At 41.7% G+C, this 21,509-nt stretch overlaps 1 protein-coding gene across 1 annotated transcript in view; it reads right to left on the minus strand.

Annotated features, from left to right (window-relative positions):
• Nucleotides 1-1,236: 1,236 nt before the first annotated feature.
• The window catches only part of AJAP1 (adherens junctions associated protein 1), a 623,891-nt gene continuing 603,618 nt past the window's right edge, over nt 1,237-21,509 (minus strand). The window contains exons 4-5 of the mRNA XM_086920075.1: nt 8,748-8,990; nt 1,237-1,369 (exon numbers count right to left, since the gene is read on the minus strand). Coding sequence (XP_086776201.1) covers nt 1,297-1,369; nt 8,748-8,990 — 316 coding nt within the window. The 3' untranslated portion in view covers nt 1,237-1,296. The remainder of the gene's footprint in view (nt 1,370-8,747; nt 8,991-21,509) is intronic.

The following is a 21,509-nucleotide window of genomic DNA, read 5'->3' on the forward strand; positions in this document are numbered from 1 at the left end:
TTCTGTTTAAATGGTATGGAGTCCCTGCAATCTGTGACTTTTGTCACCTGTCCACTCAAGACCGAATGCATGTTCTTTTTATATGTCCAGCGCTACGTCCATTTCGTCGTAAATGGTTAAGGCAAATATGCTTGCAAATGGGTATTTTAAATGCTAATTCCTTTATGTTTGCCCCATATAACTCCCCAAATGAGAGATTCTGTTTTAACATTTTTATTTTTTTAAAATGCTTTTTAGCTATTTATTGAAGGATCGCCTATGATGTATGTATCTATGAATTATTTTGTATTGCGGTAACTGTTGTAAACTGTCTCTCTGGTAATAAATGGAGTTTTGTATTGTGTGTTTCTTTTATGTGGACCTCTATGGAGTTCCAAAACATAATAAAGATTAAACTTGAACTTGAGTTCATTGTGAAGGGCTGCCATTGTTTGAATTTAAAGAAATATGGTCTTCAAATATTTATGGAGATGCATGTTGTAGTCATTGAAGATTATTCATATTAGTACTTGATCATCAACATGACCTACACATGAATATCACCAACAAATCTAATGAATACTTTGAATAAGACTTATTTGGCTAATGCACAATGGCAATTTGGTATCTTTTGACAAATTTGCCTTTTGGCCTCTTTTCTTAACAGGCAAAAGTAAAGGGCTGTCCGTGAAAAAGAAATGCATTCAGTTCTGTTTCAGCAATGTTCCAATCTTCATCAACAATCACGAAAACAATGAGGTTCCCATTGATGATGTCTCGTTGTGTTAAGACCTTATGTGACAAAATTCACTGGAAGCACCCTTTTTAATAGAAATGGTAAAGAGGTATCATTACATCATTCAACAAATCACAAAACATTAACAAAGTTATGGGTATCAGCCTTTGCCACTGTGGTCACTGGCATATGCACTTTGAAATAGCTAGGGTAAGTATAATGAGAATAGTTTTCAATAGGTTGGTTGGCATGTTCAAATATTACTTATAACAAATGCAATATTTTTAGTTCAGAAATGTAACATATTACTCACGCTCTATCACATCAACCTTTCTGACTGTTCTGTCAATTAATGTTTTACTGATTGTCTAGTGCATGATGATCCAAGCAATAAAACAAGATTTTAACAAGACTTCATCAACAGGTGACAATATATTATTGTGAAAATTTTCCATGCGTAGAAATGTTAAAACTTAGGTGAAGTGGCGTGGTTGGAAAAAATTTCTTAAGAGTGGTACGTACCAGAAAATAGAAACATGGCGTCTGCCCTGCCCTCAGGAAGTAAAACAGACTTCGGCCAGTCAGCAGGAGATTTCAAACCATTTCTCAGACACAAAGGCCACAGGAATTAGATGCCGATCAGAAGAGGAGGGTCTGCAGCGAGCAGAAAAATGGGCTTGCGCGTGCTGGTACGTAACACACAAGCAAGCCTGGTCAGGCCTGCTGCAAAAATTAGCTTTATAGATTAAAAAATCTTTATAAAATAATGCTTTAGTTGGCATATTGACCTCATTTTGAAATGCATATGCTTTTGCCCCAAAAATGCAATTTAATATTGCTGAATTCTCCTTAGTAAATTGGAATAAAATTCTTGTCATTAACAAGAATTTAACAGATTGCATTTTGTTCTATTAAATTATCTATTTGCCTAAAATTGACATGAAAGCTAGTTTCATAGGTACTTGCACTCCTTAATTTGTGTGAACACTGCTTTAATGCTGGTTTATGCATAATTACTGATTTGGAAACATGCTTGGTTTCTTGTGATACTTACAAACGAATAAATGAAATGGCTAAGGCATATACTTTTAAAGGTCAATGATTTCCGGAAAAGCATTACCTTAAGATGAAAAAACAATGAACCCTTTCCAACCAATGCTTATGTATCAATGAAGAATATTAACAACAGTACAGACATACATAGACGATGTTCAACACAATTCACAGACAAAACACAAAGAAATAATAAAGCTAAAAGTTCTACTTTTTGCCCCGGCATTGGTTGGCTGGGGTTCATATCATAAGTAACACACACATACACTCAATGAAATGGTTTGAAAATCCTTGCTAATTATTTATTTCTCTCTAAATATTAGCTTCAATAGCAATTAACAATGCTTCAACTAACTTTTATCAATATCAATATCTGTTGCTCATTTAGTTAATACTCTAGACGCTACAAACATTTGCTTAGAATTAAAGATAACGAATGCCTACACTTTTTAAATTTATGTTTAGTATTTAGATTATTTTCTTGGACTTTGTGTACATTTACATGCTGTGTAATCAAATGTCTACAGTTAGAAAAATAAATAATTGTAAATATATCACAGACAATATTTCCATTAATAGCTCATAGCATTAAATATCTCTTTAAAAAGAAAAATCCTTAGAAAGAACAGTGGAAGTGTGATTTTCCTTAATTTTATTTTACTGAATAATTACATGTATCTGTTTTGTAAATTTGCAACATATCCTTTTTAATGCACATATGTTTCAACCTAAATAATTTCAGGCAAAGCAAATCTCATATTTAACAGAGTGGCAATAAATCTATGGTCTGTTTTAGTTCAATCCAAATAAATTGACAAGTAAATTAACTATTCTCTAGTGTGATGCTGTATTAACTGTCAAGTTTGGGGAGAATGTTTTTGAGCATCCATCATATAAGCATAACAGATAGTCAGTATTTCACATTAAAATTAATTTTGCATATTCAGAAAAAAAAGAAAAAAGCAATATGATAGACAAAGGTAATGGAAATAGTGTATTTAATGATAAAGATTAATGTGAAGTCCCAGAGTATTGAGTCCATTTGCAGTTCCTCATCTTATTAAACATTTTATATGTAACATCAATACTGATTTATTGATGATAAAGTTCTTTATTGGAAAAGGTTACAACTGGCAATATCTTATCTTTAAACTGGAAAGGCAGTGGGAGAAGAGTCTATAGCTATAGAATTCTATAAGATATTCAAAGATATCCTGACTCCGTTGTTTAGAATGGTCACACAAAGCATAGGGGTTCCGGAGAATGTACCAAATTCATGGTGCTTGACAAAAATTTTGCTTTTTTTTAAAAAGGGTAAGCCGGCTAAGGAATGTGGCTCATATTGGCCTATCTCATTATTCAATGTAGACGCTGAGATCTTTGCTAAGATCCTAGCAAATCATCTCTCTTCAACTATGCCTGGGCTATTTTCTCCCCATCAAAGTGGGTTTATCTCAGGTAGGGATACTACAGCCCATGTTAACACAGCAATTGGTTCATTTGATATGGCCGAAAGTAGGGCAATCCATATAGGTATGATTCTTTTAGATGCTGTGAAGGTTTTTGACAGTGTATGATGGAACTTCTTGTCGGCTACATTGGACAAATTCGAGCTCCAAGGCCAATTTAAGTGCTGGATACAAGCCCTATGTGATAAGCCCCAAGCAAAACTATCATACTTACGTATCCAGTCAAAAGCCTTACTGATTCATTCTGGCACTAGACAGGGGTGTCCCCTCTCTCCCTTATTATTTGCATTATAAATAGAGCTGTTAATTTGTTCTTTGCAGTTGCATTTCCATATCACTCCTCACCCCTTTTGTTTCCGGCGATGTACCCCTCAAGGTCATCACTAATGCAGATGATATAGAGGTTTTTACAACTGATTCACCTAGAGCCATTATTATTATTGAAGAAAAAGCTGCAAAGGTCGGTAATATCTTAGGATATAAACGGAATAAAAAAAAACAAATGCTACTTAACTTTAAACCTGTAAGACCAATATCCAGGGTCTGCATGGTAGCCACCTATCTGAGGGCTCAGGTTATCAGCGCAGATAGACAAGAAATGTACCCGGAATTATGAATTCTTATTGAAAGAGACAATTTATATGCTTAGGAAGTGGCACAAACTTCCCCATGGTATTATTGGACGTTCCAATATCATTAAGATGAAGATTTTGCCCAAAGTTTTGTATTTATTGAGGTCTATTCCTCTGCGAGTTCCAAATTATTTTTTCTAGAAATAAGAGGAAGCTCTGAGTAGCTTTATATGGGGACATAAAAAGGTAGACAAGCTATTGATTTGCTAAAACTACAGTTTGAACAAGGAGGACTTGACTTTCCTTATTTAAAAAATTATTTTTGGTCGTTTTCGTAGTCTCTTAATGACTGAATACCAAAATTTCTTCCATCAATTTAAACTTGGTAAGGACAGTAATGTGTACATATATAGGACCAATGACCCAAACTACTTCAAGAGAGTCAAGTTCAAGACTATAAGGGACAGTACGTTTATCTGGCGCACTATTTTTACCAGATGTAATATGTCATTTTACCATGCTAAACCTTTCCTATGAGACAATCCAATATTTCCAGAGATCTTCCATGATGCTTTTAGTAAACGAGGGACTAGATACGGGGTGACTTGCTTGAGAGATCTCTACAATTATAATGGATTTGTTTCCTTTAATAGTCTGCAGAGGGTGCATAAACAGCCTGATTACATGTTTTAAAAATATTTACAGATCAGAGAATACTTGGTCAGACACATAGATGTGAGAAAATTAGCTAGCTCTGATGTTTGGGAATGTATGTATAGTGGGAAAACGAAGTCTGTGATAAGTGAAATGTATAAATGTTTACAAAAAGAAAAAATTATTCTGAAAGACTATCGGGCGCTGGAGTATAGTTTTAAGGTCAGAGATCAAATCAAACGCAATAGAACAGGCGCTGAATATTATTGCTTTCTCAGTGCATTCATTAAATTTGCGAGTGCAGCAATTTTGCACTATATGTTTGATATATTATACGCCAGAAAAAATGTCTCAATGGGCTAGGCCTGGCTCGGCTAGCGACAAGACTAAACACCCCAGATGTGATTTATTAAGCAAATATTATTCACATGCTTGCAACCTGCCCCGAATTAGCAGCATATTGGAACAGATTGGTCAAATATTTTCACAGAGGTTGGGGATAATGACATTGATAACAGTTACAGAAATCATGTTAGGATGTAAGATAGTAGATGCCAGATTTTCGCGATTAGCTTCAATATTGCTAGTTGCTGCTAGGCTGGCAATAGCCCGTGTATGGATATCTCCTAAGTCACCTTCTGCAAATGTTTGGTGGCAGCTGGTTAAAGAAACGTATGAAATGGAAAAAGTCTTGGCTAAGGCAAGCGGTATATGTTCTATGATAAAGTTAGAAAGTATATGGGAGCTGTTGTTTTAAGTTATGACATAAGGTTTTGCTTAAGGAATATGTTGCTGGTTTGTTTTGGTGCTCCCTCTTGCCTTTGTCCTTATATATACAATTTTGCATATTTCTTTTGATTTCATTTTTATGAGATTTTGTTTGCTGGTATTGTTTTTTTACGTATGTACCCCATTTATTGACAATAAAACAAAATATTTTTTTAAAAAGAAAAGGGTTAAAACTTTGTTGATTTAACAGCTTGAAGGATAAACCATTGGGGAATGGATATTTCAAGATGGTAAAATGTAACACACTGTAGTAAAGGTGTACTTGTTTTTTCTTTTTTAAATGTGCATTTGTGGCTGAGCAAATATTACTCCCCTATTATCTTTGAGGCATCCTCATGGATTAATTTTCAGGTCACAGCCAGTGCCCACTTTATGGTGGTGTATCTGGCATTGATCTCGGGGGCCGCTGCATTTTGAAATATTTTATGAGGTTAAAAACATTTGCTACAAAATGACTTGTGTAACCAGCAATTTTCAGCCAATATTTAAGATGTTAAAAGAACTTCACTGATTAAAGTACCTGCTGAAGAGATCTAAGTTTTGTCTAGTTGCAGTTTTGACTCATCGCAAAAATATGCCTGCTGCAAAGCACAAGGAACATGTAGCTCACAGAACTGTATTTTATGAAATAGCTCATTGGCTACTGCTTTTGTCTCTGACATCATTTGATACTTGCAGTTTATAAATTACAGTCCTTCTAAAATAGCAAAGTGAGCTATGAAGTGTCATCAAAGAGCTACATACAAACTGCAAAGCGTAGGTTTATAACCTTATTTTGTTTTCCCCTTATCCTAAGGTTGATAAAAAGGTTTGTTTGGGTAGAAATTAGTTCTTATTAGTAAAGCTAATCTCAACCACTGTATTATATTTTAACTACTTAGGGTCATATTCACAAGGAGTTAACTCTGATATATCTCCACCTTAACGCAGCAAGTGGAGATAGATTTAACACTCCATTCACAAGCTGGTGCAAATTACAGACAACACCAGTATTCCCGCGATAACAGCCCCCAAATTTATCTCCACCGTGGACATCACCAACTAGCACTGATGAGATGCAGAGTAGGCGTTTCCGTGCTCACACTAGGCGCCACCAGTATTAAAGCTGGCCCTGGTCACCGTTTTGCATGAAACCTATGCACAAATCAAACTACTAAGGCCTGAGAAGGATGGAAGACCAGATGACTGTATATATCGTTCATAGGGCAACACGAAAACTTGTAAAGAAGTTATTTGTGATTGCTCTGTAGCCCTACTTCTGTAGCGGTCAACAGCAAGGAAGTTATGCATCTATGTCTGTCAAATGACTGGCATGGTTACACAATGGTGTGGAAGGCATTACCTACCGACTGTTTTGCAATCACATGAAATGCAGGAAAGTAATGTAGAATCTGCTTGCAAATCGTAAATCAATGTTCACCGTTCCTTCTGTGTCTGATTTGTTATAACTCAGACTTGAAATGTCTCGCTTTTTCGTGGTCATTGTGAATAATTGTTCTTTGCAAAGATCTGAATAATATTCAAACACCTAGCCAAGCTGCACAAGTTACAGGTTGCAAATGCAAAACACCTTGACACTTGACATTTGAAGACCATTATTTTGACACAGCAACAGAATTACCAGCCATTATGTTATTGGCAAACGTATTGTTCCCTATGTTCAATACCTAGTCATTCTCGAGTATAGAATATAAATGCATGTACATGATGACAATCTTGTAGTCACAATCATACAAGCAAAAGATGTGTATCCTGGGCCTGACGGTGGACACTCCTACTCAGAATCTATCCCTTTATGAACATACATTTTGAATATTTTGAATTTGGCTCAAACTCCATTCATGCCAGGTTTAGCAAGTGTGGACTTTCATTAGATGAATCCTGGATAATTAGGATAAAGTATATGAGACACAATTTAACATTGTGCCATCCATGACTGGAATTATCAACAGAGGCAGGTGGGTGTCAGTTCTCCACACCTCTGAATGGACTTCCTTTCATTGAGGAAAAGGAAATTGAAGACATGTATAATAGCCAACCCTATTTGTATCTTTGGCCTCCTTTTGAGACTAAGAATAAGCAATTGTGTTTTCGCAATGTAAAAAAAAAGATCAGAAGCCAAAAGTATTGTGTACATATTGCAGTACAGGCAAAAGAAAGTTAAGACATATGCCCATTGACACATAATGGGTCCATAATACTGCAATATTGCAAAATGGCAAACATAGACCAGATGTGTTTGGAAACAATTTTGGTTTTCGTTAAGTTAGAAAAGCGTGCCCCAAATTTCTTCTTGGCCATTTTGAAAAGGTTTATTTAGCAATGTGAATGTTGTTTCAAACTAATTTAGCAAAATTGTTGTCCCCTGCACGATTCAAACGTTCTAATAGTATTTTGTACAAGTTTTAATTAATATGGATAGCCTGGTTTAAGCACTTACAAGTAAGCACTATTTTTAGCTGTGTACCAACAATCATAGTGCAAACATGTTTTCCATGGCTTAACACTGGTGCAAACAAATGTTTATTAAGAGAAACGCCAATGCCTGTTTGCCATGTTTCATATTCTGCCTAAAGTCAAATATATTTTTCCCCTTTTTTCCCCAGTGCCAGATTATGCCAAAATCACACCTGGCATCATTTTGAATGTGTGAACTATAGCTCACAGGTAATTTGAATAATCTCCTGTGTGTGTTGTCACTTCATACCTTGACAGAACTGACATATTCACAAGAATGTCACCAGTATTGGGAGTTAGGGATGCAACTGAGTGCCAATAGAGCGATTTCTTCATCCGTACAATTTTCTAGTGTGGATGCTTCCAAGTTCTCATGCTACTAATTCACAGTTCAGGGCTTAGTGATCTTAAGTTTGCAAGGCATCGTTGATAAAAGTAATGCAAAACTCACACCATGAGCTAAAATCAGATTACATTGACTTTACTAGCCTAGTGTCATTAAAACAGTATTTGTATAGCGCTAACTAATCACCTGTGAGGGTATGCAGGTGCGTGAGAGCATCCAGGCACTTAGTCTATGTGTCTGTATACAGTTTTGTTTCTTGAACATAGTTTTAGGAGCATAGGAGCACAGTATGAAATCATTTGATGTATTGATATATTTGCATGTGAGAATTTATATGTATATATATGCTTCAATTTTTAGGAAGCAAAATGTATCACACTTGATGCAGCATGATACATATTTTATGTTCCCAGGCTGAACCGGGCGTTTCCAATCAGAAAACGTAGCAACAATTTAATTTTCCTAACTGCAAATATTTTACACATCTTGCCCTATGGCCATAAAGGTTTAGGCTCAAGGAACTTAAATATCTTCCTAGAGTGCAAGGAAACAACTACTCTCATTTGACAGTGAAGTATTCCTTTCTTTCATGTGCAAGAACTTGCATGCTTTTACTTAAAAAAGAAAACAAACAAACAAAACTAACACACAACATTAAGTTTCAATTTGCCATTACAAAGAACCGAGCTTACCTATTTCCATTGAACGTTGTTTTATAAACTCCAGTTTGGTGTAATGTTTCATCTGTGTAGATTGGTACAGGTGTTCTGACACACTCATGAGAGCACTGTAGTGTTTCGTTGTATGCAGTGAAAATGTCCATGTTGCTTGGTACACGGGCGGGAGTGAAATCTGTCAGATTTTGGCAGCTTTCTTCTTGCTGGTTAATTTTCCTTTGGTGGCTGTTCCGCCTCGTGTTTCCACTCTGTGCACAACTACAGTAGGAGAAAAACAACATAAAACTGAGACACACAGCAAAAGAAAAAGGTTTAACATCATTAGAGCGGGTTCTACGTAGAAAACTAAGCCCACCTCTAACATGCTACCCATGGGCATGATAATGTTCCAAAGTTCTCCTTCAATAAAATGCCCTGATCCTAGTCTAGAGGCAAATAAAGATCTCCCATCAGCACCTAGGGATAGAGCACAAAACATTTTTGACAAGCACACCTTTTGCCATAGTATTTTGAAAACAGGATTCTGGAAGTGGTAATGTGTGACAAGAACTCTTGTGCACATTTGCTTTGTGAAATGTTGTGGTGCTGGTGATGTGTTTTTTTTTGTGCTACTGTATTTTTTTGTGCTGATTTATTGAACTATGATTTTTTGCCGTACTGCAATATTTGTGCTGCATTCTATTTTGACTATTTTGTTGTGATTTGCATTGCTATGTTTTAATTGTGTTGTTATGTTGTTTTGTTTATGGCATTGTGTTATGTGTAGTTTTTACTTTAGATATGTCAACAAATGCCTTTAAAGTTCCTATGACAGGCAACCAATTAGTAAGCAGCAGCAGCGGGGTCAGGTAAGCGTGGTGGGAAGGGTGCGGCCGGGGGGGGGGGGAGGCGACAGATGACGGAATAGGTATTATTTATTTAACTATATCTATTCCACAGTCTGTCGATTAAAACGTCCTACCCATGGCCCGCCCCACTCCGCCGCGCTTACTTGAGCCGGCAAACGCTGTTAGTAAGGTGATTGAACTGATGATTGACTAAAATGATTACAGGTTACAAAGAATCAATTTAGTGACAGATCGCACATGAAACTTGCTGTTTGATAGTAAATTCGTAGTTTTTTCTATCAAAGATGCCCACCCTGTAGTAATGTCTCTGTGGTTTTACATTTTCATTTCTTTGGAGAAGGAGAGTGTCTGTTGGCCCAGACAGAATTTTAACCTAGAAAGAAATGCCTTAAATGAAAATATCTCGAAATCCATTGGGCACGCCATTGATGAAGTTATTACACAATTAATTATATCTTCTTTGTTATGCATGGATTAACACATAAACATATTCACCAATTAAAGTGTATACAATATTTTGGCAGTAACATAACACAGGGTCATTGGCTCTTATGCAAGCAATGTGAAATAGACCCCCCTAACTCTTGGGGAGGAAGTTAAAAACAGTCATATTCGAAGAACAGTTGGCGCTACATTCTTGGAGTCTTATTACACGCAGGTCCCTCCTCTCCTTGTCCCCTTAATTTAAACAAGTGAGATAATCCTATCTCACCAACAGAAAAAAGAACAAAAGAATGCTGGCCCTACTCTTCCCCCTCCCCCTGGGTGTGCATACACTTACCAATCCCAGCATTCCTCCTGTTCTTTTTTTTTTACTTCCAACAGTTTTGGACAAGACAGGAGCCTTGAAGGCTACTGCATTCTTACAGTTTTTGTTGCTGGGCAGCGGGAACATGGCTGGCTTCTTGACTCCTTCCCTGCCAGGCTTGGGGGGCATCATGCTGTTTCCTCATGGTCGGGGTCATCATCTTATGGCGAGGTTCCCGGTTGTAAGGTCTGTGTTGCGGCTCAGGGGCACGTCGGGTTTCCATGTTTCATGCCCCAGCGGTCCTCAGTTGGTGGGGCACTTCCAGGCAGCAGTGCCTGACTTCCACAGGATGTGACAGGAAGTCAGGCATATCGATTTCGGTCAGCTGTGCAGCTGGGTGATTGCTGCCTGTGCTTAAGTTACCAGCCCAAATGTGCGTACCGCCTAGCGGTGTTGTTCGTTCCGAGTCAGCCTGGTATATACAGACTGTTTTATGTATTACTGGAATATGTCTCCGACCTGGTTGGCTGGTGTGGTAGCATCTGGCTGTTGCTGTTTTTGTCCATATATCTTCCTAAAGGAGTGTACCGGTTCCCTGCTGGGGGACCCAGTGACTCTGTGCTTTGATCTACTTTTGGGATCCTTTTCAATAGGGACCTGGGATGCCTGGTCTTTCGGTTGCTTCCTAGTCTGAGTGCTCCTGGTTTCTTCAGATTTTGTGACTTCCTGAGGCTGTGGACATGGGCAAACATTCCACTTCTGAGTTTTCTTCCTCTCCTTTTCCAGAGTGCTCCAAACGGCGCAGGGAGGGGAATGATGCCAGGATTAATCGTTTGACCAAGGTAATCTTGCAGGAAATGGGGGATGGTTACAGTTCCAAGAGCTCAGTGCACAATCCGCTCTCACATTCTTGTGACTCTGAGGAGGATTGGATGGGGATGGGAGGAGCACAGGGGCAATTACATTGACAAGGATATGTTGCCAGACTTACTGAAGCATGCAAAGTCCAACATTGGGTTTCCTTGCGATGATGCTCCCAGTACTTCGGCGTTCTTTACTGCGCCAGTTTCAGAGCTCTGCTGCAGTGGATGTTCCGGCCCATCCCTACATCCAGGAGGTTCTTAAGAGGGAGTAGAATGACCCTGATCATATCATGCTTCCCAAATTTATGGCAAAACTATACCCTCTTCAGGATGTGTCTAAAGAGTAGCCAGACTCCTTTACTAATGATTCATTTGTGGCAAGTATGGTGAGTTGTACTTCCTTGTCCGAGGATGCGGTGGTCAGGGATCCTGTGCACAAGAAGGTGAATGCTCCCCTTTGTCAAGTTTATCCTGGTTCCCATATGGCTCTAAAGGCAGGCATCTATGGGACTTATGTTGCACAATCACTTATTACCGATATCAAGGCTCTCTATAGGTCCATGGATGATACTTCGGACTATTCGGGACTTCTGGAACATATTGAGAGGCAGGTGGAATTTCTCTCTGATGTTTCATTCGAAGTGGTGAGGGCATCGGCCCTTTCTGGGGGCTTGTGTGGGGGCTCGCTGCAATTTGGTCCTGAAGGACTGGAAGACATATTCTTCCCAGAAGTCTTTGGCCTTTCCCTTGCCCTTTCAGGGTACCATGATGTTTGGTGAAAAGTTGGAGGGCAATCTACATAGACCTTTTAAGGAGAAGAAGCATTCATCCTCCTTTAAGCATTCTTTTGCTGCTGCCGGATCTTCTAAGTCAAAATTCTTCTTCCATCCACCCTAAAGAAGGCAGTTTTCTCGTGGTCATGGGAGGTTTGCTTCTGAGGGGCGTCGGGACAAGAAAGCTAAGTCCCTTCCTGTAAAGCCTTGTTCATGACTATCTGGCGGCCGACCCCAGATTCTTGGTCAGAGGCCGACTTCAATACTTTTTCCCAGCTTGGGTGAAATGCATTTCAGATGCATGGGTACTGGTTATTGTGAGACTGGGTTATCTCACTGAATTTTCAGAACCTCCTCAAGATTCAGGGGTCTGTCCGAATCCTTGGTCATCTTATCTGACCAAGAGGTCCAAGCTGTCTCAAAGGATACAGGTTCTGTTGGAGAAGGGTGGTTCCTCCTCTGGAGCTGGGGAGGGGGGTTCTACTCCCTGATTTTCCTGGTGCTCAAGGTAACAGTGGGGTTCCATTTGCTCCTTTGTTCTCCTGGCTCAATTCGTGTGCACCCTGGATCTTCAGGACTTCTACTATCAAGTTCCAGTTCACCCCAGTTCTCGCAATTTTTTTAGGTTTTGCGTTTGGGCTGGCATTATCAATATCAGGCTCTGCCTTTCAGCCTAAGGTCGGCCTGCAAGTATTCACCAAGGTGGTGGCACCGTTGGTGGCTTCTTTCCATCTTTTGGGTGTCCTGATCTACCCATACTTGGATGATTGGCTAATGCATGCTCCTCTGGATCAGTTGTTGGGGGATAAGGAGTTGCTTTGTCCGGCTCTGAGGGATCATGGGTGTTGGACAGGCCCCAGAAACGGGCTCGCTCCCTCCCCGCATGACAGAGCCAGGGCACCGACCCTCCAGAAGCTACCCACAGAAGTCACCCGTGACCCGTCCCACACGGGACGCCTGCCCCCGAACATCTCTGTATCACTGGCCCGGGCCACCGCCAGCACCATTGCCCGGGCCCAGCCGCCATCTTGGACACTGCACCACGAGGCCGCGTGGCCTCAGCTCGACCCTAACCCTGGGCCTGGCAAGGCCCCGACATCCCGGCATCCCGACATCCACCCAGGAGGTGAACGGACCACTTGGCAGGTCAATGGGAGAGAGGAGTGTCAATGGCTCTCCCCCGCCAGGTGCCGATCGCCCCCAGCCTCCCCGGGCGCTGGCTCCACCCCCCTGCTGGGTGTCTGGACTCCCTCATCCCGGACCTCCCGACCTCCAAGCGCGAGGGTCCGGACATCAAAGGGCGCCAGACCTATAACTGGGGCAGCTCCAGAGCAGGAAGGCAGTTGTATCCTGGAGTCGAGAGACACCGTGAAGAACTCATCCTTGACGGACTGCTGGCGCTGCCGCAGCCCTGCCTTGTGAACTGTCGTCCTGCCTGCTGGCGCTGCCGCGGCCTTCTGCAACCTTCATCCTCGTCGGGACCTGCTGGCGCTGCCGCGGCCCGTTGCAACCACCATCTTCGTCAGGACCTGCTGGCACTGCAGCGGCCCGTTACCATCTACGATCTTCGTCGGGACCTGCTGGCGCTGCCGCGGCCCGGTGCCATCTACGATCTCCTCGGGACCTGCTGGCGCTGCCGCGGCCCGACCTCCTTGAACGCCGAGCTCGAGGATTGTGAGCTAACCATCATTTCATCCACTACCAGTTGGTAACAAGACTGTCCCGCTACCCCCTTTTTCTTCCAAGAGACTAGAACCGAGGGGACCCCTGTGTCCAGACCTCCTTATACCATACTACCGTACTTCAAGATTTGCTTATAAAGAACGTTAAACCTTATCTTTGTGTGGTGTCCATCAAGTTACTTGTCTGTACGATTATGTTGAACCTCTCCAAATGCCTGCTGGAGCCCTCACAGGACTTGACATTCAGGGCTCGCTTACACACCAATCTGAATGGGGTGTTTCTACCTGTCTCTCGGTTGGTGAGTCTGGGTACCCCTGCTAGTAGTTTTCTAGAGGAGTGTTCCTTTTCCGTTCCGTCTCTGGTTGCAGCTTCCGGTTCTTATGGCAGTTGCGGTGTTCACGGTTCCTTGGGCGCTGTTTCATCTACGCCCTTTTTGGTTACATCTGTTGGCCCATTGGGATCCCTTGTCTCGCTATATGGCCCTATTGGTTCTGGTGTCTCTGTCTGCCCTACTTGCCCTGCATTGGTGAATGGTGTTGGACAATGTCACCATGGGTCTGCCTCTGTAGCCCTCTCCTCCGGTTGTCTTGACGACGGATGACTGTGCTTTGGGGTGGATTTGGATTCCCTTCAGGTTTTTTGGTCCCTACAGAAGGGGAGGTGGTCTTCGAATTGGTGCGAGTTGACGGCAGTGTCCCAGGCTGTCAGGGGGTTCCACGATCGGTTGTAGAATCACAATGTGGTGTTTCATTCAGACAACATAGTGGCGGAGGCTTACCTGAATTACCAGGGGGGTATACGGTCCAAGTCCCTGAATACAGTGATATTTTGTTGGGCAGAAGGGCACATGCTGTCTCTCTCAGCTGTTCATATCCGGGGTGGACAATGGGGTTGCGGATTCCCTCTGTCATTATTTCCGTCCTCCAGGAGTTGTATTTGACTCCGGTGGCCTTCTGTCTGTTGTGCGATTGGTTTGGTCTTCCCTTTCTCACCAGCAGAAAAAAGAATGAAGGAATGCTGGCCTTAACCCACCCACTTCCTCTGGGAGTACATAAATATACCAAGCAGGTCATTCATGTTGACGGGCTCCCTTTATGGTTCCCCTTCTCTGGCTATTGTGCAGGGGTGTTCTCTTTGTTGGATGGCTGCCTGCTGGGCTGAGGTTTGTGGTGTGTCCCTGGCTGAGATCTGTAGGGCAGCCACCTGGGCACCTTCTAATACCTTTGTGTGGCATTAGCGCATTCAGAATGTTCTGCGTATGATGCTAATTTTGGTTTGAGGTTCTTCAGGCTGTGTGTTCCTGATTTGCCTTCTTTTGCCTGTTTCGAAAAATCACTTGGTTTTGCTGTTGGTCCTGTGTCCTGGTGGTTTGATGTTGGATGATGGCAGGTTGCTGCTTGGGTATTCTCACTTGTTTAAATGAAGGGGACGAGGACTGGAGGGGCCTGGGGGTAATGTCATATTAATTACTGGTGATCTTCATTACTCCTGGTCCCGTTGTCCTTGTCTCTTTCCCCTTCATTACATCCCTCCCTACTGAACTTGCTGGCCTTCATCTGGGGCTAGGTAGTTCAGGAGGAATGCTGGGATTGGTACGTTTATGTACTTCCAGGGGTAGGGGGTGGGGTGGTCAGCATTCCTTTGTTCTTTTTTCTGTTGGTGAGATAGGATTATTTCACTTGTTTAAAAGAAGGGGACGAGGACAACACGACCATGAGTAATGAAGATTACTGGTGAGTAAAAGGACATTTACAAGCACCTTGCGACGCCATTACATCACTGTTAATATGGCAAAAAACGTGGCTCAAGGGACTTGGAAATAAGAACCCTGGAGTTCAGCCCCACTGCACATGCTCCAATAATGATATCTACAAAACTGATCTTGAGTGCCTGCTTTATACACTACATGCTTCTTCCTAACTGTGCTTGCAGATGTAGGATTACAACTCCGACCTCCAGTGCTGCCTAATGCAAAATGCCAACCACTGCTTTCATAGTTTTGCTGATATCGGTATCAGTAGGCCCTCCATAGACCCTTTAACTGACTTTCCAAGTCAGTTGCCAGCTCTGCAGGTCACATGCTAAACAGTAAACTCTGTTCACTATTCTTCTCTTGGTTTAATATCAGAAGTTGATCTTCATACTACCATGGGCATACCTCCGCACAGTTAATAATTCCACCTAATGGTTACATATAAACCTAAAGTGCTACTGTCAATATCCATCTGATGGACTTGAACACACAAAAGTCAGGGAATACATAAGGTCATATTCCATCCATTAAATAGTTCTTTTAGTGACTTTTCACCATCCACCTTTTCTCCATTTCACAATATTAGCATTAATATTGTTATTCCACATGAAGCAATTCTTCTTCATATCACAAATGTGGTGTACGTAGTTTATATTGGACACAATGCAGTACACTCAGTCTAAAAGTAATACTTTTAAATATGGTTTCCTTTCATACGAGAAAGATGAACAAGTCTAGCCATAATAAATTATGGCATACTTTGTTTTATAATTTTCTACATGCCTACTCTCTTGATGACCTCAAATCCATATAAGCTGATTTCAAATGTCTTTCCTGTCATATGTTTCAGTTGCGAGAAATGATGCACATTTTTACTTTGTAATAGTTTGTGTGCTGTGACTAGAATCCTTTATTTTACTTAGATGGGTATATAAGACATAATATAAATATGTTTAAAAACTCAAATAAAACAGCACAATTTTGAAAAGACAAAACATCTATCTGTCAGTTTTAGAATTTTACAAAAATGGTACATTTTCAATGTAATTTTGTGTAAATATATTTTGGAGATTGCAAAAGATTCATCCCTGATCCACTGAAGAACTAAGATCTGCATATGAGGTTTGCCTATCTGATAATCTGTAAGACAAACGGAGACGGTTTGGATCCCTCAATAACAATGAGTACTGTGTGCACCACTTTTCTAGAGAGATCACGAGTGGCCTCAAACTGTGGCAGTTAACCTTTCCTTATGAACCTGATCAGAAAGTCTTTTATGAAGATAAAAATAGTTAAACATGAGAAATTCAGAATAATAAGATTGCTTAAATATACAAATTATAAACGTGCAAATGATATTGCCAAATGTCATTTTTCAAGTTCTTAAGGGCCTTATTACGATGTGGTTCTGACCGCAACCAGCAGCTTGTCAGTTGCGGTCAGAACCGCATCAACTGCTGCTCTCCGACCGATGCATTAGGGTGTGTGCGGTTGGAGGCAGCAGTCGGATGGACGGACCGACGGACCAACGCCTTTGGACGGGCTCATGGAGCCCGTTGGTTGGTTGGTAGCTTCTTATAATCCTTTAAGGGTGGCATTTCGACCATCTGGATTATGATGTCGGTTTCCAACAGCCTGCCCATGTCGGCCTTTCTGACATGGAAAGACTGTCAGAAAGTGACATTGGGGACCACTAGCAGGGCCCCCATACCCCCCGGCCCTCGGCTTAGGGGCCTGGGGAGCACCTATGGTGCCCCCTGAAAAAAACCTGCACTGTCACGGTGCCTTACACAAAGTGAAGGGATTTTCAAAAACTCCCATATATTTACAGTATATTTGAACAAAGGACAATTCATATGAAGTGCAGATTGTGTAACCTCAATTCTTTATTGTACTTGTAGTAGAAGAGGAAGGCCAAGAAGCACCTGGTGTTGGGGCCTCAAGACTGACAGCAAGGAGATGAGCTACACCTGGAGCCAGCTTGAAAAAAAAGTCCATGACTGAGTTGACTAGATTGTCCTGGTTAATGGCCTATACCCAAAGCGGAGTAGTAAGTATAAGTATGTGAGTACTCATTAGATCTATAAAAAATAAGCAAAATGACGATCTTCAAACCTTATTATAATTCATTTATTCAACTTTTACAGTTTTTATAACGCACTCCAACAAAAAGGTGTTGAGAAGTTTCTCACCAAGATTGTGTCACTCAGTGCACATTCATCTTCCTTCTAGAGAAATGTATTGCAATTTTCCTCAAAAACATAATATCTTAAAGACAACACTCTAATATCCAATTCCTCCAAATGATATTAAAAGACAGATTGTAAACCTAAGCTTTTTACTTGCACTGAAATCCATAAATTCAAACACTTTCAAACAGTTTAAGTAACTCAGACCTCTAGCACTTGATACTTACTCTGAGTCAAATCCTGAATACAAATACAATGGGAGTATCATGTAAAGCAAGCATTTTGATGCAGAAAACTTTGAGCCTTATTTAGGGACTGGTAGACAGCATATTCCATTACAAATAAGAAGGAGTATCCTGTCTACCAACCCCTTGGTCTACCTCCCCTATTTAGAATCAGACAGACAATCAGCTTTTTGTAGGCGGTGCCACCATTGGTTTCATTGACAGAAAGCTTATTTCGACAGCCTGATAGATTGCTGGCCAGCGAAGGGCATCACATTGCTAGCCCTATTTAGGGTTGCGAGTGTGATGTCCTCTTTTTTATCTGTCCCCACCAGGAACCCCATGATTGCGATGAACAAAAAAATAACCCCCACTCCCTGAGTCGGAGAATCCTCAAATATTTTTTTTTTTCAAAACCAAACTTTCCAATTTGGGGGTTTGTTTTTGAAAAACAAAAGGTTTGGTAGAAGGCTGTAAAAACCTACAGTTGGCATCTACCACACTTTTAATAGTTTCAGAATGTCTTCCCTTTGGACAAGCTGTCTCAATTTCAGAGCAGTACTGATGTTTGACAAGAAGTTACTCTTACCCCTATATATCAGACTGGGTATTAGATCTGTCAGCCTTAGGGTGGTTTTCCCCCGAAATATTTTGCCTTCGCCCCTCCTATTTTTACTGAATTTATTTTAGTTGGCCTTAGGATTCTGTGCATTTTACCACTGCTAATAAGTGCTAAAGTGCTTGTACGCTCTCCTTTCAACATGGATGCATTGGCTTACACCAGATTGGCATATTTATGTTCCTACTAAGTCCCTGTTGGAGTGGTATACCATCTACCATGGACCTGTAAATTAAATGCTGCTAGTCGGCTTGCAGTTTGGACTGTGCTGCCCATTTACATAGCCCCTTAAAACCTGTCATAGGTCTGTCATTGCAGCCTGAATGCAGTTCTAGGTTTAAATCAGTTTTTGGTATACACTGAAGTACCACCTACATCCAATGGCCAGTGGGCAAAATAAATTAGGTGGAGTTTATATGTTGTTATAACTAAGAACATGAAACCAGGCCCCTCTCCCAAACTGGGCCATCAACCTCTCCAACCTTAACCTTCCCCATCCAAGCATCATAGTGTTCAAAGCTTGTATTATCCAGACTCAGTATTCCCCTCGGTTTGCTTCGCTCATCATTCCTGTACCTTTCTCCATTCATGAGTGGTGATGGTGATGTGTTCACTAAGTGATAGTGTCAGAAGCTTTGAGGTTAAGTACACTTTGGTACCTGGGGAACATGAGTTCTCAGTATGCTTGTTTGAGAAATTTGATGCCTGTGCCTCAAATTGTCATGTAAAGAGCGCCTTTGCCTATAGTGTTGCTATGATTTGTTTCCTCCCCCAGTAGGTGCCAAAGGCTGTCTAGCCACGCCTCATAGTCTGTATGGCATCTTTTTCCCTTAAGACTTAGAAGGCCTCTCTAGCTGCTGCCAGTGCCATCGCCCTCCCCGATGCAAACACAGGGGGAATCTGAGTGTGTTGGGACGTCGAGCAGGGTGTAGAAAGGATGTGGGGGAATATCTCAGTGGGAGATGTCATTGACACTATTAAGGACTGCAGTCCAGTACTGCCATAATTTTGGTGTGTAAGTGTGCCAGGTGAGATGCAACCCCTCCAGCAGTCTGGGTTGTTAGTTGGGCACCATGTGTGAACTCTTCCATTAGCACTGGCCACCGTTACACATGTGCTGTGGAATATTTCTCCCCATTCATTGTCCAGTAATGAGCATTCTAACTCCTTTTCCCATCTCTTCTGGGCCACCATTCGTGTTTGTGGGGTCGCCCTTGTATAGGTCAGAGACCAATGGCCTGATTATGAGTCTGGTGGTCTGAGGACCACCAAACTCGCAATGGCATAGCAGTGGTAGTGCACCCGGTGGTCTGACTGTCCTGTTAGGACTTTGGTCGTCGGGCTGCCATTGCACTGCTGCAACCACCCGGGAACTGTGTTCCCTGGCAGTCCTGCGGTGGTCTGAGGGCTGCAATACGATTGATGGTGCACTGAAGCACTGCCAAGCATTTTACGATTTTCCTCACCACCAGCGGTGTCATGGAGGTTCTTCCCCCATTTAACTGCTAGGTGTGAGAAAAGAAAGGGGGTCCTACAGGGCCCCCTCTTGCCCCTGTGCCTCAGGATGCATGCAGGGGGGAACATGTTTTACCCCACTGTAGATTTGCACCCCCAGTTCCTGCACATGAAGGAATGCACAACATGGTACATGATTTCCCTTGCGGCAACGTGCAATGGTGGTCCTGCAACAGTGCTTTTTAAGAGTCATAATGAGCCTTTAATCAGCACTGCTGCAGGACCGCCATGGCACCTGTCTGCCAGACCACATAATTAGGTGGGCAGCAGTGACTCTTGGCAGTGCGTGGCGTGCCACTCACTCCCACACTGCTAAAAGTCATAATCTGGCCCCAAATGTTTATCATGGGATTTTGTGACTATCAATTATTTGAAGTGGGTCAAAGGATGGAACCTTAGAGCTCTTATTTCAGGCTGGGAGACCAAGTGCCGTATTTGCACATCGTTTATGTCTCCTATTTGCCTGTAGTTGTCTATCTGCCAAGCCAGGAAGTCACTGCCCATTCTGGCTGGTGCAAAGATGGAATATCCTATTATTGGGGTCTTCATCAAGAGCATGGACGACAGACTCCATATGGTAGCACTATGATTCCAAGTCACTGGAGTGGCCTGCAGTACCGGGGAGTTATATGTTCCTTATGGTCAGTGTTTCTTGGGCACAACAGAGGATTTCCACACATGGATGACTGGTTGGATCTATGTCCACGGTTATGTTTTATTGTAAATACAATATGAGTGAAGGTTTTCCAGGATATCTTGCCATGGTAACTAGGCCATCCCATAAGTTTGTCTTAACCAGGCTGAGGTTCGGCGTGGAACATCACCTAGTGGCCTTACCAGACCTCAAGAAACACCCAACTGGGCCTTGTCTAAGTGATGGCGTTACCAAACAAAGCACTTTGCACTTTTAATTGATCTGTAAGCTCTATATGGATTTTAGACTAGCCTATTTGAAACCCATGTTTATCAAATATGGTGTACATACTGTTAACCAGGCGATGAATCTCCTATTTAATATGGAGTCCGCTGATATCTGCTTTTTTACTGCTACTTTATTAAATTGTTATATCAAGGCCTGTAAAAGTATGCTATTTTAGGAATGTTGTCTGTATTTTATGATAACTTTTTTTTAAATATGTTTTTTATTTTGTAAAATTGTTATTATACATGTGTTGTCCTTTTATGGTACTTTTTAATGTGCCGAATAACGCTTCATGAATTGAATTGACTGGTTGGTCCAAAAAAGCACCATTGCATCTCAGAGGTTGGGCGGTTCCGCTTTTACAGGTAGCACAGCTGAAATGCTATATAGTAGGTGTTGAGACACTGGACACCCAGTCCTCCCTTTGACAGGAGGGCACGGGAGGGCACCCTGTTGCTGCTTTGGCATTTGAGCTTGATCCCTCTCCAGTCAAACTGCTGCATCAGTTATTGCATTGTTAGGAGCATCCCATGAGGTGGCTGTAATCTTCTGCTCTCCTGGGAGACTAAGAGCCAGGATCTGTGATTTTTGTGTGTTTACGTTAAACCCAGAAGCTTGGCTAAAGGAGTCCACATTCTAT

Source organism: Lissotriton vulgaris, chromosome 5 (genome assembly GCF_964263255.1).
Source record: "Lissotriton vulgaris chromosome 5, aLisVul1.2, whole genome shotgun sequence".
NCBI classification, from domain to species: Eukaryota; Metazoa; Chordata; class Amphibia; order Caudata; family Salamandridae; genus Lissotriton; species Lissotriton vulgaris.